This window comes from Oncorhynchus mykiss, chromosome 11 (assembly GCF_057628025.1).
Source record: "Oncorhynchus mykiss isolate SJ-2025 chromosome 11, ASM5762802v1, whole genome shotgun sequence".
NCBI classification, from domain to species: domain Eukaryota; kingdom Metazoa; phylum Chordata; class Actinopteri; order Salmoniformes; family Salmonidae; genus Oncorhynchus; species Oncorhynchus mykiss.
The window spans coordinates 71,695,053-71,720,917 of NC_143032.1; the positions used below are offsets into that span (position 1 = coordinate 71,695,053).

Here is a 25,865-nt window from a genome sequence, read left to right on the forward strand (position 1 = left end):
GGCTGCCTTAAATCGACATCCATGTCTTCGGCGCCCTGGGAACAGTGGCTTAACTGCCGTATTTCTAGGGGGTTTAGAGTTAAGGTTACAGTTAGTGTTAGAAATATGTTTAAGGTTTTAGGCTCCCGAGTGGCGCAGCAGTCTAAGGCAGTGCATCTCAGTACTAGAGGCGTCACTGCAGACACTAGTTCGATTCCACGCTGTATCACAACCGGCTGTGATTGGGAGTCCCATATGGCGGCGCACAATTGGCACAGTCGTCCAGGTTAGGGTTTGGCTGGGGTAGGTTGTCATTGTAAATAAAAATGTGTTCTTAACAGACTTGCCTGGTTAAATAAATAATAAGGTAAAGTATAGGTTAGGGAAAATAGGATTTTGAATGGGACTGAACTGTCAGCTGTACAAGATTGTGTGTGTGGACATGTTTAAATATACTTCTGTGGAATTAAGAATAAACTAACAAAAATTTGACCAACTGGGGACATTTTGTTAGTCCCTACAAGGTCAAATGCTATTTCTAGGGGGTTTAGGGTGAAACTCTTAAGGATCCGCCCCTTTATTTCAATTTCTGCCTAAAATGACATACCCAAATCAAACTGCCTGTAGCTCAGGCCCTGAAGCAAGGATATGCATTTTCTTGGTACCATGTGAAAGGAAACACTTTGAAGTTCGTGGAAATGTGAAAGGCAAATATAACACAATGGATCTGGTAAAAGATCATACAAAGAAAATAAAAACCGTTCTTTCATATTTTTTTTGCACCATCATCTTTGAAATGCAAGAGAAAGGCCATAATGTATTATTTCAGCCAAGGTGCAATTTAAATGTTGGCCACTAAATGGCAGCAGTGTATGTGCAAGGTTTTAGACTGATCCAATTAACCATTGCATTTCTGTTAAAAATGATGTATCAAGACTCCCCAAATGTGCCTAATCTGTTTATTAATAACTTTTTATGTTAAAAATTGTGCACTCTCCTCAAACAATAGCATGGTATTCTCTCATTGTAATAGCTCATGTAAATTGGACAGAGCAGTTAGATTAACAAGAATTTAAGCTTTCTGACAATATTAGATATGTCTATATCCTGGGAAATGTTCTTGTTACTTACAACCTCATTCGAATCACATTAGCCTACGTTAGCTCAAGCATCCCGTGGAAGGGACACCAATCCCGAATACATTTTTTAAGGTTAGAATTGGAGAGTGAGTGAAAGAGGAGGGGGGGGGGGGGGGGTTACTCTCCTGTACGGGTAAGTGTCAGGTGTCACAATTTTCCTGTTCTATAAATATACCACACATGAAAAGTGATAAAAAATTGCAAATGGTACAGACTAAACCTTTGACCTGATCCAATCTTAGGTCAAAGAGATCAAATAGGGGGCACTTATATTTGCCCTGTTTCACACATGTACATAACTTCTACAAGTGTGTGGTGAAATGGAAATGTGTTTTTTTTTGCATATCCCATTCTCCCTGAGACTCCCTTGGAGAGTGAGATCATGGCATGGGATCACCCAGATAATACATTAAGTTCGTTGGAAGTTGTGGGTACGTACGTTTTTGGTTTCCCATTGGTTCTGGGAAAAAGCCACAAGTTTCCAGACCGTTTTTAACGGTGTCAATTTTGCCTGTTCTGGGAACATACATGTCTAGGTTGCAGGGACGTTCTGAGAACATTTTACCATGGTTTGCTGAAAGTTTTCCTGGGAGGTTTTATTAACATTCCGAGAAAGGAAATTCTGAGTTATTTTAAGGTAATTAAATCACGTTCTGAGAACATGTTTCATTTAGGTTAACTGTTTTGAACCCTTAGCACTGATAGGACACATGGAAATGTATTTGCTTAGGCATTAATCATGCAAACAAATTCCTTTTTTGATTGTGACATGGCATCAGTGAGATTCAAACCTACGATCTTCTGTTCTTTAGTCCTGGAATTAGTCCACTGCGACACCAGGACAGAGCTAGCATTCCATTTGTTTGTGTGTTTAAAAAAGAAAAGTCATACAAAGCTCTTCATGTCAGTCGATTCAGACAGACCCCATTCCAAAGAAAACAAGGCACAGCCAACACACCTGAACACACTAACCAACACACCTGAACACACTAACCAACACAGCGGATATTAAGTTGTGTTGATGCTGACATTCTGAACGTTGCTCATTTTTTCTTGTGGTTTTCATGGAAAGTTTCATTCATGTGCTGAGAACATGACTTTAAATAGAACCATGAGGAAACCTGTAGAAAACGTTATGCTGAAGTACTGAAAATCCCACCTACGAAAAACATGGTTCTGAGAACATTATGTGCTAGCTGGGCAGCCATTATTGACAGCACTCTGTGAGCAATTAGGGCTAAGGTGGGCAGATTGTTTTACAAAGTCAGTTCACGGATTCGAACGAGTAACTTTTTGATATCAGGCCCAACGCTCTAAACACTAGGCCGCCTGCTGCCCCAGGATAGGACTGATTCTGTCCAAAAGGCTATTGTCTCCAACACACACAAACAGACAACCATCAAACCACAACACACAAATAAGTGCACAGCTCACGCGCATGGACACACAGACACACAAAAAGACCAAATCAAAGATAGTCGCCTCACACAGCAATTCCGGAAACAGGGTTAAAGTGATTACGATGGCCCTCTCTAGGCTCTTCACTTCCTCTACAGCTGTTCTCCATATCCTTTCCTGTGTGTACACACACACATACTTCCTCTGTCTGAATGCTCAAATCCTCTTCTCTCTATGACAGCTCATCCATCCTCTTTCTTCTACCAGAGTTCACCCTCTCTTGGTTCATCAACCTCTCCTCTCCTGGTTCACCCCCTCTCCTCTCCTGGTTCACCCCCTCTCCTCTCCTGGTTCGCCCCCTCTCCTCTCCTCTCCTGGTTCGCCCCCTCTCCTCTCCTCTCCTGGTTCGCCCCATCTCCTCTCCTCTCCTGGTTCGCCCCATCTCCTCTCCTCTCCTGGTTCACCCCATCTCCTCTCCTGGTTCACCCCATCTCCTCTCCTGGTTCACCCTCTCTCCTCGTAGACCCCATCACCTCTTCTCTCCCCTTTCCTCTCCTGGATCACCCCCCCCCCCCCTCTCTTCTCTTGGTTCACCCCTTCTCCTCCCCTCTCCTGGTTCGCCCACATCTCCTCTCCTGATTCGCCGCATCTCCTCTCCTGATTCGCCCCATCTCCTCTCCTGATTCACCCCATCTCCTCTCCTGGTTCGCCTGATCTCCTCTCCTCTCCTGGTTCGCCCCATCTCTTCTCCTGGTTCGCCCCATCTCCTCTCCTGGTTCGCCCCATCTCTTCTCCTCTCCTGGTTCGCCCCATCTCTTCTCCTCTCCTGGTTCGCCCCATCTCTTCTCCTCTCCTGGTTCGCCCCATCTCCTCTCCTCTCCTGGTTCGCCCCATCTCCTCTCCTCTCCTGGATCGCCCCATCTCCTCTCCTGGATCGCCCCATCTCCTCTCCTGGATCACCCCCCTCTCCTCTCTTGGTAGACCCCCTCTCCTCTCTTGGTAGACCCCCTCTCCTCTCTTGGTAGACCCCCTCTCCTCTCTTGGTTCACACCCTCTCCTCTCTTGGTAGACCCCCTCTCCTCTCCTCTCTTGGTTCACAACCTCTCCTCTTCTCTCCTGGTTCACACCCTCTCCTCTCCTGAATCGCTCCCCTCTCCTCTCCTCTCCTGGATCGCTCCCCTCTCCTCGTTTGTCCCCCTCTCATCATTTACCCCCCTCTCCTTGTTCGCCCCCCTCTCCTCCCCTGGTTCACCCCCTTTCCTTTGCTCTCCTGGTTCTCCCTCTCGCCTGGTTCTCCCGCTCTCCTGTGTGATTAATGGATACAGAACACAGTCAGATTGTTTGTTCATCTGAAGAGAGTAGTGTTAACTGCCTGGTCATGCACTGCTGAAACCAAACACATCTGAAAGTCCAGTGTCACTGCTGCAGTATGCCAAATACCACACAAGACATTCCCTCTCAGGAAAAGTAACCAAGGTAATTTGATATTTGGAATATATGGTAGTGATCTCCTAAATAGCTAATTCTGTTGTGCCTTCCCCTGTCCTCCACTCTCTCTCGCTTTGTATGCCAACATTCTCATACAAGTATCGGACTTGCAACCCTCTTCTCCTTAATATACCCTTTATGTGTCGTGCTGGGGGCTCTAAAATTAGTGATGGATCTGGGGCATACCAAGGGACTCAGGAATACCAAAAACAGCCTTTAAATAGATAACTCTGATAAGGTCTGGGAACTGGGAAAACAGCCCAAATTGAACAACACTAAGAGGCCACTGGGTCAATGTCTACCACTTAACTGCTACATGTTCATTCCCTTTTCTGGTGTGTGTGTGTGTGTGTGTGTGTGTGTGTGTGTACACAGTGAATGTACACAAGCCAAACTCAGAGATGAGTAGTCCTATAGATATTGATAATTCTCCACTTCAAACATTAAATATTCATTGGGTTTGTCTAAAGAGATTGAACATAGATGCACGGACAGAAACTAAAATAACAAAGACAATTCTCCTACACAAGGCAACAGATGACAGCACAAAGTATAGAACCATAGCTACCTTTCAACTTCATGAGGGTGGGGGATTGTTCATGAGGGTGGGGGCTTGCTCTGTAGCTATGTGTGAGCGACAGCTAGTGTGTAAAAAAAAATCCGTATTTTTCTCTGTGTCCACACAAACAAACAGAAGCACACAGAGAGGAAACGGGCTGGCCTGGGCCTCTCAACTATTCTTTCATGGATGGGATTCTCCTCCCATCCATTAACGATCTTCAGTTGTCTCCTGAATAAAACTCCTCAGCATTATGTCATGGCTCAGCCCTCTGAGAGAAGCCCTGAGGGAACAAACTCCAGGCTCCACACACAAATGCACTGCATAGTGGATAGGTGTTCATCATGACTGATCCTGCCAGATCAGTCACCATGGAAGTCAGGACATGAGAAGGTAATAAGCTTTTTTTAGGAAAAACTACTGCAAAGTAGCCAATGATGTCTGAAACAGACATGAATCTTTAGGGAGCATAAATCCTGTTTTTTTTTTTTGCTCCTGTGGCTTGCTGAGACTTGTGCTATAACACGATCGAGCAGCATTTTCTCACCTTACAACAAAGGCTCCTCACAAAGTAAGCCTGAGGTGAGATCCATCCATATTTCCTTTGTATTATTATATATATATATTTTACTCTGCATCGTTGGGAAGGGCTCGTAAGCAAGCCTTTCACGGTAAAGTCTACATCCGTTGTGTTCGGTGCATGTGACAAATAAGAAAAAACCTGTAGCTAGATTGTCAACTATGCACTATCTAACCACAGTTGTCTGGAGCGTGCATGGTGCTTGCAGTACTACAGTAGTTTGATTCCTGCATGGGCCACATATACTAAACTGAATGTGTTGACTGTGCATCTACTACCATTTTACACTTTGCGGGTATATTTTTAAGACAAAATCACTCTCACTTGAAGTAATAACTACTATCCAAATGTTTATCAAGGATTTTTATTTTTACCTCTCTAGTATGATAGGGTTTTTCACACACCCTACACCTTCCAGCATCCTACACCTTCCAGCACCCTACACCTTCCAGCACCAGCAGCAATGTTCCCTCTAAACTGAGACTGCTGCACAGAGCCCAGAAGAACTATCAGCCCAAGGAGAGAAGCATGAGATTTAACTTCACTCAACTTCGTAGAGTTTTCCCTGTTAGTTAACACTATCATCGTTTCCCTTTACTGTGGCAATTGTGATGGAATCATCTCAAAATTAGCCACTTCCCATTCAACATACCGAAACAAAATGAACTATGCAAGAGATTTTGCTGTAGGCAGAAAACATCAAGAGTAGGATTCTACTGAGCACGACTCAGCCCGTACTCTACACAGACCAGTGCAGCATAACCAAGCTGCAATCAATCAATCAATCAAATTTATTTTATATAGCCCTTCGTACATCAGCTGATATCTCAAAGTGCTGTACAGAAACCCAGCCTAAAACCCCAAACAGCAAGCAATGCAGGTGAAGAAGCACGGTGGCTAGGAAAAACTCCCTAGAAAGGCCAAAACCTAGGAAGAAACCTAGAGAGGAACCAGGCTATGTGGGGTGGCCAGTCCTCTTCTGGCTGTGCCGGGTGGAGATTATAACAAAACATGGTCAAGATGTTCAAATGTTCATAAATGACCAGCATGGTCGAATAATAATAAGGCAGAATAGTTGAAACTGGAGCAGCAGCAAAAGGCCTATATGCAAATAGACCATTGCCATATACGGATCGGTGCCATACAGCTGTGGTGGTGAGTAGTTTGGCTTGTTTTGAGATCAAAGCGAGAGCTGCATGTAGCCTCCTGTGCACTTTTTGTTTCTATCCTTTGCTAGTTAGTGAGTTATTAGCCCAGTTAGGTAAAGTGGCAGTGTTGTATTTTGAGACGGTCTTGAATAAGCTAAGTAGCCAATAGGCAGAAGGTAGCATCATTTGTCTGATTCTCTGTAATAATGGTATGGGAATAATAATGTGTTTTATTTTGTAAACGTGGTTTCTTGCATCAAACAACAAAAAAACATTTTCAGTCACCACCTTGTCTGAAGGACAAGTGGAAAAGCCCTGCAAGTTTTTCCTCAAAAGGCTCATGGAATGCAGGCCTACATTGAACACCACACATTGGCTGGAAGTTGCACAGAATTTTCAATGTTCAAGTTTGCGCTCAGCAGACCGGAAATTTGCTCAGTACCCGAAAAGATTTGAGGGAACATTGACCAGCAGGCATCTCCTATTACCTAAAACTGTCCTTTTCCAATATTGTTAAAATGTATTATTAATAGTCTCATAATGTTCAACTTCCTTCGTGGGCACTGCCAGTATAACCAATGAACCATTCAGCACAAGTCAGCTGACAAGACAGCGTGGACATGGTCACACAGTAGTCAGTCAGCTATGGCATGTGGCTCACACTATTTCACAATGCCCACTGTGTACCCTCACTATTTTACTCTGTCTGTCTTGCTTTCCTTCAAAACCATCTTAAAGATCCATCATCTTGTCTGTGTCTATCTCATTACATATTGCTGAAGTAAAACCCACTGATTCAGCAAACAGCCATATTATCTTGGGTGCCTGGGAATAAATGGTGATTAACATTCCAATAGCATTCATCTGCAAAGATGTAACCGCCATGTAACTAGGCAAGTCAGTTTAGAACAAATTCTTATTTACAATGACGGCCTAGGAACTGTGGCAGAACGACAGATTTTTACCTTATCAGCTCGGGGATTCAATCTAGCAATTTTTCGGTTACTGGCCCAACGCTCTAACCACTAGGCTACCTGTCGCCCCAGAGTGGCAGGTACCTGCCGCCCCACGTCAGAGGTAGCTGTTGGCTTTAGAAAGACAGCTGCCATTTTCTCACCATGTTTCTCCTCAGTTCACCTCAGTAAAGTGAGGGGAATGCTTGTCTGTGTTTGTGACCTTTCAATGACAGACAGATGGTGTTGTTTGTACTACAATGTTGGTTTATTGTCTGTTTTGCCAGTTTAAGATAAAGCCCTAAAAATCGGCATGTTTGTTTTCATCAGACGATCCATCATTTCATTCCTTTTCCTCTATTCGAGAAAACTTCTCTCAGTTTAAGAACATGTTCGCATTTCATTCTAGATACAACACTCGTCCCTTCATTCTAAAACATTTGTTCCTTCACTCTAGAACACCTTTTATTCTAGAACAGAGGTTGAACAAGACAATTGCCTCAGGTAAGAGGAGGCCATCCATCCAACATAGCTTGGTTACCAACTTCCTTGATTAAAAAAGGGCAACAGTATCTGAAAACAGGGAAGACATGGATCGGCAATGCTATTCTCTTAGCCTGTTCTGTTGGCCAACAACGGAGGCATGAATCTAAAATCGCAGGCTGGCACCTAGGCTACAATTCTGTTGCTACACGTCTGCTATCCCAACAACACATCTGAATTCAACAACACACTTTTCCCTTTACTCTCCTTCATTTAAACCGCTGATGACGTTCGTTCAGGTGGCTTGGGTTCCACGGCTGCTGCCAATGTGACAGTTGTGAATGGGGAAGCGCGTACACACACATGCAGGCATCATGAGCACAGGGTCTACTGCAGGATGTTGCCCTCGTCAGAGCTAAGATTACACACACACACAGGAATTCACAAGCTCCTTACACACACACAGTAATGGAGATGCCTCCCTTCCACAGCTCAGCGAATAGAAGAAGCAGATCTCAGAGGAAATGCTTCCTAAAAATCAAGTACAAGTGACGCTTAGTATTTTAACAGGAAGAAACACTGCTGCTCTCGCTGTTCTATAACCCTTCCAGGGTAGTCTGACATGTAAAACACTGCTGCTCTCGCTGTTCTATAACCCTTCCAGGGTAGTCTGACATGTAAAACACTGCTGCTCTCGCTGTTCTATAACCCTTCCAGGGTAGTCTGACATGTAAAACACTGCTGCTCTCGCTGTTCTATAACCCTTCCAGGGTAGTCTGACATGTAAAACACTGCTGCTCTCGCTGTTCTATAACCCTTCCAGGGTAGTCTGACATGTAAAACACTGCTGCTCTCGCTGTTCTATAACCCTTCCAGGGTAGTCTGACATGTAAAACACTGCTGCTCTCGCTGTTCTATAACCCCTCCAGGGTAGTCTGACATGTAAAACACTGCTGCTCTCGCTGTTCTATAACCCTTCCAGGGTAGTCTGACATGTAAAACACTGCTGCTCTCGCTGTTCTATAACCCTTCCAGGGTAGTCTGACATGTAAAACACTGCTGCTCTCGCTGTTCTATAACCCTTCCAGGGTAGTCTGACATGTAAAACACTGCTGCTCTCGCTGTTCTATAACCCCTCCAGGGTAGTCTGACATGTAAAACACTGCTGCTCTCGCTGTTCTATAACCCTTCCAGGGTAGTCTGACATGTAAAACACTGCTGCTCTCGCTGTTCTATAACCCTTCCAGGGTAGTCTGACATGTAAAACACTGCTGCTCTCGCTGTTCTATAACCCCTCCAGGGTAGTCTGACATGTAAAACACTGCTGCTCTCGCTGTTCTATAACCCTTCCAGGGTAGTCTGACATGTAAAACACTGCTGCTCTCGCTGTTCTATAACCCTTCCAGGGTAGTCTGACATGTAAAACACTGCTGCTCTCGCTGTTCTATAACCCTTCCAGGGTAGTCTGACATGTAAAACACTGCTGCTCTCGCTGTTCTATAACCCTTCCAGGGTAGTCTGACATGTAAAACACTGCTGCTCTCGCTGTTCTATAACCCCTCCAGGGTAGTCTGACATGTAAAAAACTGCTGCTCTCGCTGTTCTATAACCCTTCCAGGGTAGTCTGACATGTAAAACACTGCTGCTCTCGCTGTTCTATAACCCCTCCAGGGTAGTCTGACATGTAAAACACTGCTGCTCTCGCTGTTCTATAACCCTTCCAGGGTAGTCTGACATGTAAAACACTGCTGCTCTCGCTGTTCTATAACCCTTCCAGGGTAGTCTGACATGTAAAACACTGCTGCTCTCGCTGTTCTATAACCCTTCCAGGGTAGTCTGACATGTAAAACACTGCTGCTCTCGCTGTTCTATAACCCCTCCAGGGTAGTCTGACATGTAAAACACTGCTGCTCTCGCTGTTCTATAACCCTTCCAGGGTAGTCTGACATGTAAAACACTGCTGCTCTCGCTGTTCTATAACCCTTCCCGGGTAGTCTGACATGTAAAACACTGCTGCTCTCGCTGTTCTATAACCCTTCCAGGGTAGTCTGACATGTAAAACACTGCTGCTCTCGCTGTTCTATAACCCCTCCAGGGTAGTCTGACATGTAAAACACTGCTGCTCTCGCTGTTCTATAACCCCTCCAGGGTAGTCTGACATGTAAAACACTGCTGCTCTCGCTGTTCTATAACCCTTCCAGGGTAGTCTGACATGTAAAACACTGCTGCTCTCGCTGTTCTATAACCCTTCCAGGGTAGTCTGACATGTAAAACACTGCTGCTCTCGCTGTTCTATAACCCTTCCAGGGTAGTCTGACATGTAAAACACTGCTGCTCTCGCTGTTCTATAACCCTTCCAGGGTAGTCTGACATGTAAAACACTGCTGCTCTCGCTGTTCTATAACCCTTCCAGGGTAGTCTGACATGTAAAACACTGCTGCTCTCGCTGTTCTATAACCCCTCCAGGGTAGTCTGACATGTAAAACACTGCTGCTCTCGCTGTTCTATAACCCTTCCAGGGTAGTCTGACATGTAAAACACTGCTGCTCTCGCTGTTCTATAACCCTTCCAGGGTAGTCTGACATGTAAAACACTGCTGCTCTCGCTGTTCTATAACCCTTCCAGGGTAGTCTGACATGTAAAACACTGCTGCTCTCGCTGTTCTATAACCCTTCCAGGGTAGTCTGACATGTAAAACACTGCTGCTCTCGCTGTTCTATAACCCTTCCAGGGTAGTCTGACATGTAAAACACTGCTGCTCTCGCTGTTCTATAACCCTTCCAGGGTAGTCTGACATGTAAAACACTGCTGCTCTCGCTGTTCTATAACCCTTCCAGGGTAGTCTGACATGTAAAAAACTGCTGCTCTTGCTGTTCTATAACCCTTCCAGGGTAGTCTGACATGTAAAACACTTCTGCTTTCACATTGATGAAACTAGCATTTAAGGCACAATGCGGATGCTCAACTTCCAGTTACTTTGTCTTCTCAAGACGTTTTGGAGGACTGAGGGGAAAGGTCTTTGTGAGTGCAAAGGCACAAAATGCAGAGGAACAGGACAACAAGCGCAGTACTTGTGTGTTTTAATTCAAATTGACTGTTTGAACTTTCCCCATTGTCACAAGAGAAGTAGAACTTTTGGATTGCACCTTTATTATTTCTACGTTCAACACGTCAGCATCTTCCAACACTGTGGGCTGTGACTGGTAATATGAGCTGTTAGGTGATCCTCAGCAGAGACGAGATGGCTGAATGGAGGTTTGGATTTCACTGCATCATCCCCTCAGCATCCTCCACAAAAACAAGAATACTGGACACCAGGGAGAAACGGAGGGAGATTTCCTGATTCTGAATTATACTCAGGTCTTACTAGCTACTCTGTTGTTTGTTGGTATTTGAGACAGAGCAGGTGAGATAAACTTCCTGGAATCTCAACTGTGATGTCATCAAAGGTCCTCTTCAGCAGGCCTGAATAAGTTCTACTCCATCCTCTGGCCCCTTAACAAATCCTCCCTTGTGATCACTTACCTTACATGACTGAATTGGCTAACGTGAAGCTGCGCTTAGACCAACTCAGTCGTGTCAGATTAGTGATGATTACTTACTTCAAAGGAATAAAGGAGAACAGAGGGATGCATTTACCAAGTACTGGAATAGGGCCTCTCTCTCCCTGGTCAGCTCTGCAGAAGGCAGGGGATATTGATGGCTTTTTATTTCTCTGCTTGGCTACAGTTCACTTTATTCCAGTGATTTGGGAAGTGTGAGGACGCTGGCGTAAACACTGGGAGCTGAGTGGAAACTGGGCTTTCCTGTTGTCTCTCTGACTCTGGGAGCATTCGGACAGGGAATGAGGATCTCTCCGTTCAGCCTTGGCTGAGACACACTTGCATAAACAAACAGGAATATGTATGGTTCTCTCTTCTCCATTCACATTCTCACTATGTCCCTGTGCTGTGACCTCAACCAGCCTCGGCATACAGCGTAAGTACACAGCACACACACACAGATAGGAGCATCCCTGTACACCCCGGACTTTGACAGAATCTCACAGGCATTCATTCAACCGTTGGCACTCTGGGCTCTGTCAGTTACGGCCCCTAGTCATTCTAACATTTCCAGGCAGAATCTAAACAACTAAGCACTCATTAGACTCAATACACAACACACTCCAATCAGCAATGAATCACAAAAGATAAGTTGACAGTTGATCACTTGTTATGGAGCCATCTTCAACAAGATCTTATAAATAAACCATCAGTTCTTCACAGTTCAAATCTCTGTTGATCATGTCTGCCTTTTCACTATCAACTCTGAGCAAAAAGCAACAGTGAATCCACTGATGACCAATGAAAACCCCTTTCAGTTTTTGGGATGTACCAGACCATGGTTTACACACTGTTGTGCCAACCCAACCCGTACTATGCTGGCTCGGGTATAGAGCAGCTGGGACAACAAGGATCTGTCATGGGTCGCCTTGTCATCTTCTTATTTCATTCAATTTAAAGGGACACCACCAAAAAATGACTTCAAAATAGATATGTTATTTTCATTATCTTGCACATATCTGAACATATGACAGTTCCTTGTTATTCAGATTAGAGAACACTATCCCACTCCTGGCCCAGCAGTGGTTCACAATCATGACTAAACCATTTCATCTTTTTGGATCACCTGAGGAGGACTGGTTGCCAAATACACTACCTGTGCTATAGAGACTGTTTGATGCTCTGATTTTCTTTGGAATCATCTGTGATCTGGCAGTTTTTATTTGACACTGTAGTAGGCTGGTTTCAAGCTGCATCTCAAAACAACGAAGGACCCTTGTATGGCAGTGGTACACTGACTGCAAACATCAGTCTCTTTCTCTCTGTCTGTCCTATCTTTGACCCAGAGTGCAGCCAATCCATAAGTATGTCATTATTACTGTGAGATAACCACTAGGCCAGCCATAGGAACACTGCCTTCTCCTGCGTCACTGCTCAACTCCACAGAGAGCCTGTAGCCACATTACACCATGCACAACTCTGTGTGTGTGTGTGTGTGTGTGTGTGTGTGTCTAACAGTGCATTTCTCAGAGTGAGAAGAACACAGCCTTCTCAGTTTTTTTATGTATTCAGATAGACGGGATGCTGTATCTTATGGCATTAACACGACATAAGAGCCATAACATTCTCATTATTTTATGGCAAAAACACGACATAAGAGCCATTACATTATCATTAGTAACGTACTGCAATGCCAATAATTTCATCAGTTTGGATCCTTGGTCGAGTCTGAAGTGAAGGGATAGGCCTATGTGCACGTGAAAGGATATTTCCTTAAAGATTAATGAAGGTTAATAACTAAACAGCTCCGAAACTCTCCACCTGCCGAACACACAGATTATGACCTAACACAATCAGACGGTAAAAATGAAATTGACAGAACCTAAGTGCCCAATCACACGGTTGTTTGGGGTATCGAAGTGAAAAAGGCTGTATTTTGCTGCACGGAGACCACCATAGCATTTAGATTCCGATCACGTCATAGATCATCATAAATGTGCAACTGCCAACTGTAGCAAATGATCATCAGACCAGAGTTTGACCCCAGTTCTAGTCAAACTGTCTGAACATGTCGAATATTGCGAAAGAATGGTTACGGTTTCACTGGTGGGCTCTACTACAGTCAAATCATAACCACGCAGAAAACAATTCGTTAAACAAAACTTAAAGCTGATGTGCGGGGTTATTTTTTTTATTACATTTAGAGGGACCTTTGTTCACAAACGTAGGGACTGTCAAACGATTTTAACCTACAGGCCTAAACATACATTGGCTAGATTGGACATCCATTGAGCTAGGAATGGATACATTGAAGGGTTTAAAAGCCTATCATAAGCAATAAAACATGTGGTTTGGTGACGATGAAGGTGGTGGTGTATGGTATAAAGTAGATTTTAGAGCAGCATAGCATCTATAAATATCATGTTCAGAGACAATTTAGATTGCATCACTGTAGCATTCAACACAAAATGGAATTCGAACCCCATTCTACGCGTCAAAATGGTTCATTCATTTTATTAGGCTGTTTGAAGACCTACCTTCTCTTGCTTTTAACAGTACCGTATTGGCCACAATATTCTCCAGCTCCATCTAAAATCCTTTGATTTTGCTGAATAGATGTGTTGTTGTTTTTACGTCGGCACAGCAACACCTTGCTCTTCACGGCTAAATTGCTTTTCGTTTTACTCCAAATCCGAATCAAATGTATACATTTCAAATTCCTTGAAAGTCTATACACAGGCGATCGAGGAAATCCTTGTAATATTAACTAGGGCATGGTTCATATTGTCGGCTCCGAATACAGCGTCCGGAGGGCATTTCCATTCCAATTCCGGAGACTGTTGTGTTTCGTGCGAAATTTGGTGCGGAATCAAAGAAGGATAGGACTGTTGAGCCATCAATACATCCCGAAACAGCCCGAGACCTCGGCAAGACCTACATCCTTTGGTAACGCATTCGTAACAGCGGCTGAAGCACAGACCAGTAGCACTGGTGGGAGTTGGTGAAGTGTACTAGACTCAACGTGCTCCACCTCTTGGTGCATAATAAAAAAAAAAAAAGGGCTGGGTTTTTTATCTTGGTTGTAACATTTGGCGGAGCTCTAAGCGGTTTCCCCCGTGGTTCTGGTCAATATTTCGGTTACATTTGGATGTGTACAGTGTGCAAAGTGTACAGTCTATGGAAGTTCAATGATTTATAGTAAGAGTTCGCAAATCTTGATCCACCAAGTTGGTGGTTCCAATATTCCATTCCATCGCCCGTGGAACACACAGCCAGTCGGAAGGGGCGTGTTCATATCTGGCCCATGACGTATGCGTTGCTGAGTATGCCTGTCTGGCTGTCAAAGACATCTGATAGCGGCACATTCTTGCCATCCCCTCCCAATGCAATGCCAAGCGGTAGAACTGAAGATGAAAGACCTTGGGAGAAAGAATGATATTGATAAAGTTGATGTTCCCCATACATAGGCTATTGGTCCGTTGTTCAAATGCTGTTTTTCATCTGACATGGAAAGCCTAAGAACCGCGGTGCACAATAACTTATTTTAATTATGAAAACTGATCAAACACAACATCCAATTATCTCAAGATCTCATACAGGCCTACCAGTAGACTTTATGCCATTGGTGATTCTCTGACTGTCTTCTTAGGTTCATATATACTGAACAAAAATATTAACGCAATATGCAAGAATTTCAATGGTTTTACTGAGTTACAGTTCATATAATGACATCGGTCAATTGAAATGTATTCATGAGGCCCTAATATATGGATTTCACAAGACTGGGCAGGGGTGCAGCCATGGGTGGGCATAGGCCCACCCAATTGGCAGCCAGGTTCACCCACTTGGGAGCCAGGCACAGCCAATCAGAATGAGTTTTTCCCCACAAAAAGTCTTTATTACTTACAAAAATACTCAGTTTCATCAGGTGTCTGGTCTCAGACGATCCCGTAAGTGAGGAAGCTGGGCTGGCGTTTGTACACGTGGTCCGCGGTTGTGGATGTACTGCCAAATTCTCTAAAACAGCATTATGGTAGAGAAATTAACATTCAATTATCTGGCAACAGCTCTGGTGGACATTCCTGGGGTCAGCATGTCAATTGCACATTCCTTCAAAACTTGAGACATCTGTGGCGTTGTGTTGTATGACAAAACTGGAACACACTCCATCACTCTCCTTCTTGGTCAAATAGCCCTTACACAGCCTGGAGGTATGTTGGGTCATTGTCCTATTGAAAAACAAATGATATTCCCACCAAGCGCAAACCAGATGAGACTGGACATTTTTACTAAGATTAAATGTCAGGAATTGTGAAAAACTGAGTTTAAATGTAGTTGGCTAAGGTGTATGTAAACTTCCCGACTTCAACTGTATGCTGAGCACTTGTTGGCTGCTTTTCCTTCACTCTGCGGTCCCACTCATCCCAAACCATCTCAATTGGGTTGAGGTTGGGTGATTGTGGAGACCAGGTCATCTGATGCAGCACTCCATCCCTCTCCTTCTTGGTCAAATAGCCCTTACACAGCCTGGAGGTGTGTTTGGGTCATTGTCCTGTTGAAAAACAAATTACATTCCCACTAAGCGCAAACCAGATGGGATGGCGTATCGCTGCAGAATGCTGTGTTAGCCATGCTGGTTAAGTGTGCCTTGAATTCTAAATAAATAACTGACAGTGTCACCAGCAAAGCACCATCACACCTCCTCCTCCATGCTTCATGGTGGGAACCACACATGCAGAGATAATCCGTTCACCTACTCTGCATCTCATAAAGACACGGCGGTTGGAATCAAAAATCTCAAATTTGGACACACTAGACCAAAGGACAGATTTCCACCGGTCTTATGTCCATTACTTGTGTTTCTTGGCCTAAGCAAGTGTGTTCTTCTCATGGGTGTCCATTAGTAGTAGTTTCTTTGCAGCAATTTGACCATGAAGGCTTGATTCACAGTCTCTTCTGAACAGTTGATGTTGAGATGTGTCTGTTACTTGAACTCTGTGAAGGATTTATTTGGGCTGCAATTTCTGAGCCTGGTAACTCTAATGAACATATCCTCTGCAGCAGTGGTAACTCTGGGTCTTCCTTTCCTGTGGCGGTCCTCATGAGAGCCAGTTTCATCATAGCGCTTGATGTTTTTTGCTACTGCACTTGAAGAAACGTTCAAAGTTATTAACATTTTCCAGATTGACTGAACTTTATGTCTTAAAGTAATGATGGACTGTCGATTCTCTTTGCTTATTTGAACTGTTCTTGCCATAATATGGACTTGGTCTTTTACCAAATAGGGCTATCTTCTGTATACCACTAACCTTGTCTCAACACAACTGATTGGCTCAAACACATTAGGAAGGAAAGAAATTCCACAAATTATTTTATTTTTTGGAATTTTACCCCCTTTTTCTCCCCAATTTCGTGGTATCCAATTGTTGTAGTAGCTACTATCTTTTCTCATCGCTACAACTCCCGTACGGGCTCGGGAGAGACGAAGGTTGAAAGTCATGCGTCCTCTGATACACAACCCAACCAAGCCGCACTGCTTCTTAACACAGCACGCATCCAACCCGGAAGCCAGCCGCACCAATGCGCCGGAGGAAACACCGTGCACCTGGCCACCTTGGTTAGCGCACACTGCGCCCAGCCCGCCACAGGAGTCGCTGGTGTGCGATGAGACAAGGACACCCCTACCGACCAAGCCCTCCATAACCCGGGCGATGCTTGGCCAATTGTGCGTCGCCCCACGGACCTCCCGGTTGTGGCCGGTTACGACAGAGCCTGGGCGCGAACCCAGGGACTCTGATGGCACAGCTGGCTCTGACAAATTAACTTTTAACACGGCACACCTGTTAATTGAAATGCATTCTAGATGACTACATGAAGCTGGGTGAGAGAGTGTGCAAAGCTGTCATCAAGGCAACAGGTGGCTACTTTGAAGAATCAAAAATACATTTTGATTTGTTTAACACTTTTTTGATTACTACATGATTCCATATGTGCTATTTCATAGTTTTGATGTAGTTACTATTATTCTACAATGTAGAAAATAGTAAAAATAAAGAAAAACCCTGGAATGAGTAGGTGTGTTGGAACTTTGACTGGTACTGTACATGATATACGATTGAATCCGTGTTCATGCATCTCACTGTGCCCGTACCCATATGGGGAATAAAACTGAATGACTTGCGCCTACATATCGACAAGCATAGGGTATTACAGTTCTTCAGGTCCCATTGATAGGACAGTCTTGAACGAATCTCATCTAGGTTGTTCTCCCATGATTAAACATTCACCAATAGAACAGAGGGTAGAGACTTGTTATTCTCTATATCGCCATATTTTCCTCTTCTGTGTTAGGGATAAGGGCCTGGTCCCAGGTGAGCATTATGTCCTGCACAGTCGAATCATTGAAGTAGAATTCTTCATCCAAATTGAGGTTAGTGATCGCTGTTCTGATGTCCAGAAGCTATTTTCGGTAATAGGAAATTATGGTGGAAACATTATGTACAAAAAAACTTTAAGATCAGCACAAAAATAAAAAACACAAAATAGCATATTTGGTCAGGAGCCCGTAAAATGGACGCTATGCATCCCAGCGCCATTCTCCATCAGATTAGCTGATCCCACCTGATCATCCGGTTGGACATGACTTCAACAGGGTCACCTAGAGGGATCAGCCAATGAAGTTGGAAGTCCCACCCAGTTGACTACATTAAAATGATGGAAGCCCTCAATGGCACTGCCCATGCTAATATACTAGAGACCTCCATCACTCTATGAGAGACCACAGTGCCTTCTGCAGTAGAGCAGTGATCCATAGTCAGACTCAAATGAATATTCCCATTTACAAATTAAACAAAGCAGACTTCAGTAATAAAATAACAAAAACTTTTATGGAAAACAAATCTTGCCATTACAATGTGTCTGCTTACACTAACATAGTTCATCACTATATACTATTGACTTAGTTCTCAGTGCTATGGTATGAAAATCATAATTGATTTCTCATCAAATGTAGTCTTGTAGACAATCTAGGTTGTGTGGTCTACCCTCAAATCATGCATCACTTAATTCATTGTTTGCTTTCAAACCAATGAGTCATAATCAAAATTAAATCAGTACAGTATTTAGTGTGACTCAAAACCGCGTCATCTACAAAGCACACATTCTTTTCATAGTCTTCAAAATAATCCCCTATTCAACATATAACTGAGAAGTCCAGTATTACGGAAGAAAATGGAACAGAAGTGCCTTCAGTATTCATCGAGATTATCTGCTTTTGGGATGGATAGGCCTCTGTCCTTCAGTGCGGTCACCTTGGCTTTCTCTGTCTTCTGCTTCGCTTGCTGTTGCAATCGCTGCTCCTCCAGGATCTCCTCTATAGAAACTTGCTGCAAGACGTTGTCACACAGCTTATCAACGTCCTAAAGTGGGATTATATTAAACATACTGTCAACGTAAATGTCAAGCATGTCCTTCTGGAGAGTAATAGCAGTGGCACACGTGTAAACCCCAGCAAGTGATTGTTCTCAACTGATCAAATCAAACTGTATGTCACATGCACCAAATTCAACAGGTGTAAACCTTGCCGTAAAATATTTACTTTCAAGCCCTTAACCAGCAATGCAGATTTAAAAAATAAATAATCATATTTGCTACAAACATTTATCAAATATAAAGTACAAAAAAAGTAACAATAAAATAAAGAGGCTATATACAGTGGGGACTGGTACCGAGTCAATGTGCGGGGGTACCGGTTAGTCCAGGTAATATGTACATGTAGGAGGGGTAAAGTGACTATACATAGATAATAAACAGTGAGTAGCAGCAGCGTAAAAAAGGGGGTCAATATAAATAGTCCAGGTATCCATTTGAATAACTGTTTAGCAGTCTTGTGCTTGGGGGGTAGAAGCTGTTAAGGAGCCTTTTGGACCTAGACTTGGTGCTCCAGTACCGCTTGCCATGCGGTAGCAGAGATAACAGTCTATGACTAGGGTGGCTGGAGTCTGACGATTTTTAGGGCCTTCCTCTGACAGCACCTGGTATAGAGGTCCTGGAAGGCATGATTCTTGGCCATTGAGTTCAAGCAAAGACCATCTTAGAACGATAGAATCCTATATTTCTACTGATGAATACAGCCTTAAGATGCTTTTGGGAAACCAGGCCCTGTGTGTGAATCAACCATGCTACGTAGGTGACAACTAAAGTTTGGGCTGAGGTACTTACTAATCATGTGAGTATATTGAAAAACTGCTACACATTCAACTGAGGGGTATAACACAAAAAAATTAACAAGTTAGTCAGCTAACTTTCCTGAATATTCAGAAATAACATTTTAGTTTTAGAAAGATAAGCTTGAAATGGGCATGGTCTAAATGACTCAACAACCAAACACACATATCTATGTTTAGCTTTCTTAAATTAACCAGAAAATCAGCTGTTATTTCTGGTTTTTTATTATTCTCTATGATCCTAATTTGTAGTATATCCCCTCTGGTCTAATCAACAGGCTTACTTTAGCACAAACAAATTACTGTGTAGGCCTACTCTACTAAGGAAACTAAAGCAGCCTTGAAGTACTGATAAAGAACAAGAATGTGGCATGGATGAATACTTACTATTTCTCCAAGCAAAACAACGTTCTCTCCTCTCACAATGAAGATTCCTCTGGGGATGTCTCCAAACTTCTTGCCCACATGGATGCGCTCGACTGTTTGATGAAAAACTAGGTTGGCTGAAAGAGAAGGTGAAGAGATGAGATAGGGAAGTTAAGATCATTTTCCCTTTGATTGCCTGAATGTACCTACTTGTGAATAAGTTACATTATCTGAGTATTGACTACATCAAACTAAGCTAAGAAGGCTAGTGTTTAAACTGAAATATGATTATTAGTTTGTTAACTTGCCATACCAAACTGGTCAATGCTTCTCAGAAACCCAATTAGCGTTCGTCCATCTCGAAGAAGTACAAGATGCTTTTCTGCAAGAAAAAAAAGGAATGTTTATAGTTGAGCCACCGCACGTGGTTACAATGTATCCAAACGTTGCCCCCCACGCCACGCACAGTGAGTTTTGGGTACAATGTTGCAAGGTCGCCGCGTGTCAAATGATGAATAGTTAACAAGAAGGGGTTCATAATTTACCAGTGACTGTATTTGATCATTATCATCATCACGGTTTTCGAACGTTGGAAATGTTTTGGGCTTTTCACTCACACTTCTGTCTCAACTCAGCCTAACCTTCGCTATCCCAACTTACTGTCTATGTCATCGATGAGACTCGCGGTCCCTGGCATGTAGTTCATTTTGATCGTGTGTAGTTAATCACCGTGTATGACATGTGTCAAGACAAATCGTTAAAAAGTATATATATGTATCCTCTCTACAGGAAGAGCAGGGAACGCATGCTCAGGGAAGCACTTCCTGTAGAATTGTAACCCATTAAGCGCCGATAGCACCGAACATTGGAAAATGTTCTTCTGTAATTTATTATTGTATCCGATAATAGATAACATTGTTATTGTTATTGAATTTCGATAGAGTTATTAAAGTGACATTTTAGGCTAATATAACTTTCATAACTGATGTATATTTAGGACATTGCATTTTTCTAATAATGTAATACTTTGAATGAATATGCGTTTGGTTTTTAATAAGACACAAATATTAGGCCATTCAAACAACTACCGCGAATTGTAACCATCGCAATTTGTTTAAACAAATTATTGGTTTAAATCGACGCATTCGGTGGGATCTGCTCTAAACTCTGAGCGCCTATTGGTCAAAATACCAAATATTCCACGCACGTGGGAAAAGGAAAAGGGAGGGGCGAAAATTAAAGGGGCAAACAATGATATATTTAGCTGCCCATGGTCAATGCCTTCAACAACTCGATAATTTCAATAAAGCTTTTGTTTTTCATAGCAGTCAGAGCGCTCCGATTTGACAGTTCATTTTATCACGATTTATTTTAATGACAAACGACAGAAGTGCTGGGGACGCTGCTTGGGTGATGCATCATCAAATGCAGTCGAATCCCAAATCCGCCTGGCCCTCAAATTTCAACTCGGAAAATAATAACGTGAACTGGAATAACGCTATGGTACGACACATTGTATAGCTAATTCATGTCAACACGTAGATAACTAGTTATGTTAATCACATTTTAGAACATACGATGTAATGTTCGTAAACACGCGTTAGTATTTTTGTACTGTGTATATAGTTGAGCGTTCATTAGCTAGCTAGCTAGCTAGTTAGCCTGCGTTCTAGCCAGCCACTTTAGCTAGCTAACCGTCTTCTGACCGTTTGCCCATCTACCTAACTAGTAAGATGTCCTATATTGCAAGCTACCTAACTTGCTTATTTGGTTATATTTGACATGCAGATTGTCTAGTTATGCAGTTTGTAGTGTATGATTTATATCCTAGCTAGTTAATAGCTACTGTTTTGTGATTCTTCTGCTGCTAGCTAACCTATTATGTAATACAGTAGGAAATGCTTTTGCATTCGGTCAGTGTCTTGCTTCATTACTAGACGATTGGATACTTTAGTCAAACAAGTTCTTGAAGTGACGTGACTATAGAGGTCTGGGGTTACTGTTTACTCATGTCGATATAGTTGACTATTTAAACATTGCGGATTTTGAGCCCTGGTAAAATTTCTTATCATATGCCCACAGGACGCTTCCCAATACCCTGGTTACTCCTCAAACTACTGGTATCCCCAGACACATTCCACAGCAGGGCACTATCCAAATGCCTACCCTTCAGGATCTGACGTACAGCCACCTTACAACCCACAGGTACAGTACGGCCTCATGTTATGTCATAGCAAAGGCCCTCTAAATCCACCTCTATACATGGGGATTAAGTCCTAATCCGTCATCTCAAAGGCTCTCACCCTTCCTTGACACTTTGTTACTCACGCACAAATATTTTCACAGACTGGCAGTCTGGCACTCACATTCAAACCCTTACTGATGTATGCACACATTCCCTCTCTCTCCCTATCCAGGCAATGCAAGCATATCCAAATGGCCACGGCGTCTATAACACTGGTCCAGGCCAATATCCGGCAAATTCTTTCCACCCATCCAACCCATTCTACTGTGCAGAGCAGATGTCTCCCAGGCAGGCAACAGGCCAGTACCCTAGCCAGGGCTGCCCAGGACCAGAGCAGAGCACAGGCGGGTCAGGACAACCCCACACCCAGCACCAACATCAGCACCACCACTACCCTGGACCACACTGTCAAGGGGTAAGTGCATTCAACCAGGGCAGTGTTTAAGTGTCTGAGGTAAAGGCAGTTGGGCATAATGGCTCTTGTCTATTTTCTCCCAGGCCCCTAGCTATCCTCCTGGGTCTTACACACACTATGGGGAAGGTGGTCCTGCATTGCCTGCAAACCCCCAATACCCCACTGGACAGGCCCTTCACCCTAGGCCGCAGGCTGAGGCTTGGGCCCACTCGGGTGGGTATGGGCCCTCACACCAGCAGTGGCAGCCAGGCACCCAACCTCTACACAGCAACTATGGGAACCCTGTCCGCCCACAACACCCCCCAGCCTGGCCAGGCACTGGCACTGGAGCCCCACCCCCCTATGAAGCCAAGGTACGTGTGGAACACAAGGGAGGCATCTCAAAGACCTAAATTGGCCTTTGGTCGTCTCGCTCCTTTATTTGAACATGTTGTTTCTAAAATACCCTCTAAGTGGTACTAATTTTGTTCTTCTTGGAAGAAAGGGGATAGTTCAGAAATGATCATACCCTCCTCTGGTACCATAGCAGTCTTGGGTCTGAATTAATTTAATTTCTATTCATTACACACTAATTGTGTAAAAAAAATATTTTTTACCTCCTCAGGACCAGCACTACCCAGGACCCCACCAGCACCAGTGTGCCCCACAGGTGGGACCCAAACCCAGACCAGCCCCCTCCCCTAACCCCACTAATGGCAAGCCCGTCGACTTCAGCTCACCTCCCCAGATGTACAACAAACCAGGACGAGGTGGGGTGCAGGAGCCAAAGCCTTCCCAGGGTGAGCCTCCAACCCAGCCCCAGGGGCCAATCGGGCCCCAGCCCCTGAGCGACAACCCCAGCTTGGCCAAAGTCCAGCAGGTCATGGCCCGGGTGCTTTTGCTCCATGAGGATGTGGATGAGTTTGTGGGTAAAAAATCGGACAAGAGTTACCGATACCTGGAGGAACTGCTGACCAAGGAACTGCTGGTTCTGGACTCAGTGGAGACCCAGGGACAGGAAGTGGTCAGGCAGGCCCGGAAGGAGGCTGTGCAGAGGATCCAGGCCATCCTGGACCGGCTGGAGAAAAAGGCCTTCTGAATTGGACCGGTTCTGGTTCTAAGGGTCTTGCTGTTCTTTTTTTGTGACATTTGAATCTAAACCGGTCCCTTGGAATTAAATGCCCAATTCTCTGTTTGTTGACTACATCTCCTGGATCGTAAAGGTTTAGATAGACTGGTTCTCAACAAGGACTTTTGGTTTGGAATCAGGCCAGCTTATGCTACTTCACGCAGGTGTGATCAGGAACATAAGAGATGCCATGTCAAAGTATTCATGATGGCAAATGTAATGGTTGTACATATCAAGTCATGACTAAGTTATGGTGTTGTTGGGTTAGTTGTCATAACCCGACATTAGTGTCCATGATGGCTTAAAGCATCGGTTATGTCATGCTTGTGCCAGTGTAATGTAGTCTTATAATGGTGGTTTCATATAGTGTCACCATGTTCATTTCAAAGTAGGTAAATGTTGCCCCTTAATCACTGATAGGGTGAGATGTTTTTGCTTGGTTAATAAGGCTTGGATTTGGCATAGGCTAATCTGATCCTAGATCTGTGTTCAAAGGCCACTTCTACCATGAGTGTTCCATTCACCATGTTTTCTTACATGTTGTGAACCATTTGCACTACCATGAGATTTTCCCTTTATCACTCACCCCAACCTTATCACCCACCTGTCATTGTAAGCAGAATGCAAACAGTGTGCATTCACACACAGCCTTCCAAATTGCCGCAGGGATTTACATTAAGGGTTGCCCTATTGCCTTTGTCAAGTTAACTGGGCGGTTATGCAAGTTGAGCTTGCTCTGAGGTTGCTCCATTAGTCAGGTGATATGTTTTTAAAAAGTGAATACAACCAAACTGCAAAGAATTTCAATAGCCTAAAACTGATATCCCTTTAGGTGAAAGACAGGATTTATGGCAGTTGGGCAGGTCACACTTTTTTTTTTTTTAACTGATTTAAAAAAAGTGAAAGGCAGGCAATATGGCGCTTCTGCTTAATTTACATTTGAGCAAGTGATCATAATATTTGAGCAACCAAAAAAATCATCCTGACTTGCCTTTGTAGACTTTAATATCAATCCATAGGTGGGTAACGTTACACACACAGTATCTACAAAGGTAGAGTCAATTGCTTTTCAATGCGGTCGATGGAAGAAATTCAATTAATGACTTAAAGTTGCTCAATGGAAATATTGAGGAAGTTTCAATTCACTCCCTGAATAAATTAATGTTTTAATTCCATCTATCCTAACCCTGGTATGTATGTATGTATAGTAGTTGGTCTACAACTCCTCCACAATGCTTTTGCCATTGATTGGTGTTAGACATTGTAATTAAGTGCAGGCCTAGGATCAGTTTAGTGTTATTCTTCGAAGGACGAAAAGGAAAACTGACCTTAGACCCTGTTCAATTACTTCCTTCTTTAGAGTAATCTCTGACCTTTCTACCACAGTTTTACCATTCAAGTTCATATCAGACCAGGACCCATATCCATAAATAGTCTCGGAATATGAGTGATGATCTAGTATCAGGTCCACCCTGTCCATATAATCTTATTCATTATGATCTAAAAGGCTAAACTGAACCTAGATCAGCACTCCTACGTAGAGGCTTTGTGGATACGGGCCCAGTGATATTTTAAGGAAGAAGGATGTATTGAAACAGGTGGTTGGGGTCAGCTTCATCCTACAGCACTATGATTGGATGTTTATTTATTTCTAAACCACAAATCAAATCACTTTCTTAGATTGTGTTAATTTCTTAGAAATCAGCTACTTTGTTGATCAAAATAAATAATAATAATCACGAGTGCCATAATATCGGCAGGTGCTTTTTCAAATCGTTATAAAAAATAAACTTTAAATCTCTTAAGCTTTGCATGGATCAAAATGTTCTGTTTGTCATGTTTCCTTTTTTCCTGTGATGTTATTTTTGTGTTCAGATAGAGAACCATTAGCTAACTAAAATATCTATATTTGTAACAGGGACCAAGGTCCTGTCTACAGCGGTTTCTGACGTAATGCATGTTTCCAACATAAGATGGGACTATTTTCCTGACTGATTCAGAAATGACTACAGCTCAAACATATGAATTGCATTAAATGTCAGTACATTTTTCAAATGTGTTATGCATGTTATTGTATAGTCTTTTGGAAAACATACCATAAACACTCAAAATTAACAAGAGTTTGTCATATAATAGGTGGGAGAGAGAAAGTGAAAGACGTTTGAATGAAGTGAGGGGTAATGAAAGTGAGACAACACACTGCAAGCTGATACACAGTACCAGTCAAACAAGTTTGG

At 43.3% G+C, this 25,865-nt stretch overlaps 3 protein-coding genes across 4 annotated transcripts in view; 1 reads left to right on the forward strand and 2 right to left on the reverse strand.

Annotated features, from left to right (window-relative positions):
- LOC110536318 (G protein-coupled receptor kinase 5) overlaps positions 1-14,568 on the reverse strand; it is a 66,905-nt gene extending 52,337 nt beyond the window's left edge. For both annotated transcript variants that reach the window (XM_036936234.2, XM_036936235.2), the window contains exon 1: positions 13,807-14,568. In XM_036936234.2, the coding sequence (XP_036792129.1) occupies positions 13,807-13,858 (52 nt within the window). In that variant the 5' untranslated portion in view covers positions 13,859-14,568. The remainder of the gene's footprint in view (positions 1-13,806) is intronic.
- Positions 14,569-18,137: 3,569 nt separating this feature from the next.
- LOC110536320 (U6 snRNA-associated Sm-like protein LSm1) lies at positions 18,138-20,976 on the reverse strand. The gene is made up of 4 exons (XM_021622054.3): positions 20,521-20,976; positions 20,174-20,242; positions 19,882-19,997; positions 18,138-18,687 (listed from the first exon to the last, which is right to left on the reverse strand). Exons 1-4 carry the CDS (start codon positions 20,564-20,566, stop codon positions 18,517-18,519), a joined length of 402 nt encoding a protein of 133 aa, XP_021477729.2. The 5' UTR covers positions 20,567-20,976; the 3' UTR covers positions 18,138-18,516.
- An 85-nt stretch (positions 20,977-21,061) lies between these two features.
- On the forward strand, positions 21,062-25,683 carry LOC110536321 (BAG family molecular chaperone regulator 4). The gene is made up of 5 exons (XM_021622055.3): positions 21,062-21,363; positions 21,943-22,065; positions 22,278-22,520; positions 22,604-22,873; positions 23,125-25,683. The coding sequence occupies exons 1-5, from the start codon at positions 21,235-21,237 to the stop codon at positions 23,596-23,598; spliced, it is 1,239 nt and encodes a 412-aa protein (XP_021477730.3). The 5' UTR covers positions 21,062-21,234; the 3' UTR covers positions 23,599-25,683.
- The last annotated feature ends 182 nt before the right edge of the window (positions 25,684-25,865 follow it).

Excerpts from the sequence above, each read along its gene's own strand:
- LOC110536320 (XM_021622054.3), bottom strand. The coding sequence starts at position 20,566 with ATGAACTACATGCCAGGGACCGCGAGTCTCATCGATGACATAGACA. Across the intron at positions 19,998-20,173 it reads GAGAAGCATTGACCAGTTTG|CCAACCTAGTTTTTCATCAA; the intron begins GTATGGCAAGTT and ends CTTCTCTTTCAG. Across the intron at positions 18,688-19,881 it reads TTGTTTTGCTTGGAGAAATA|GACGTTGATAAGCTGTGTGA; the intron begins GTAAGTATTCAT and ends ATCCCACTTTAG.
- LOC110536321 (XM_021622055.3), top strand. The coding sequence starts at position 21,235 with ATGACAAACGACAGAAGTGCTGGGGACGCTGCTTGGGTGATGCATCAT. Across the intron at positions 21,364-21,942 it reads TGAACTGGAATAACGCTATG|GACGCTTCCCAATACCCTGG; the intron begins GTACGACACATT and ends ATATGCCCACAG. Across the intron at positions 22,874-23,124 it reads CACCCCCCTATGAAGCCAAG|GACCAGCACTACCCAGGACC; the intron begins GTACGTGTGGAA and ends TTACCTCCTCAG.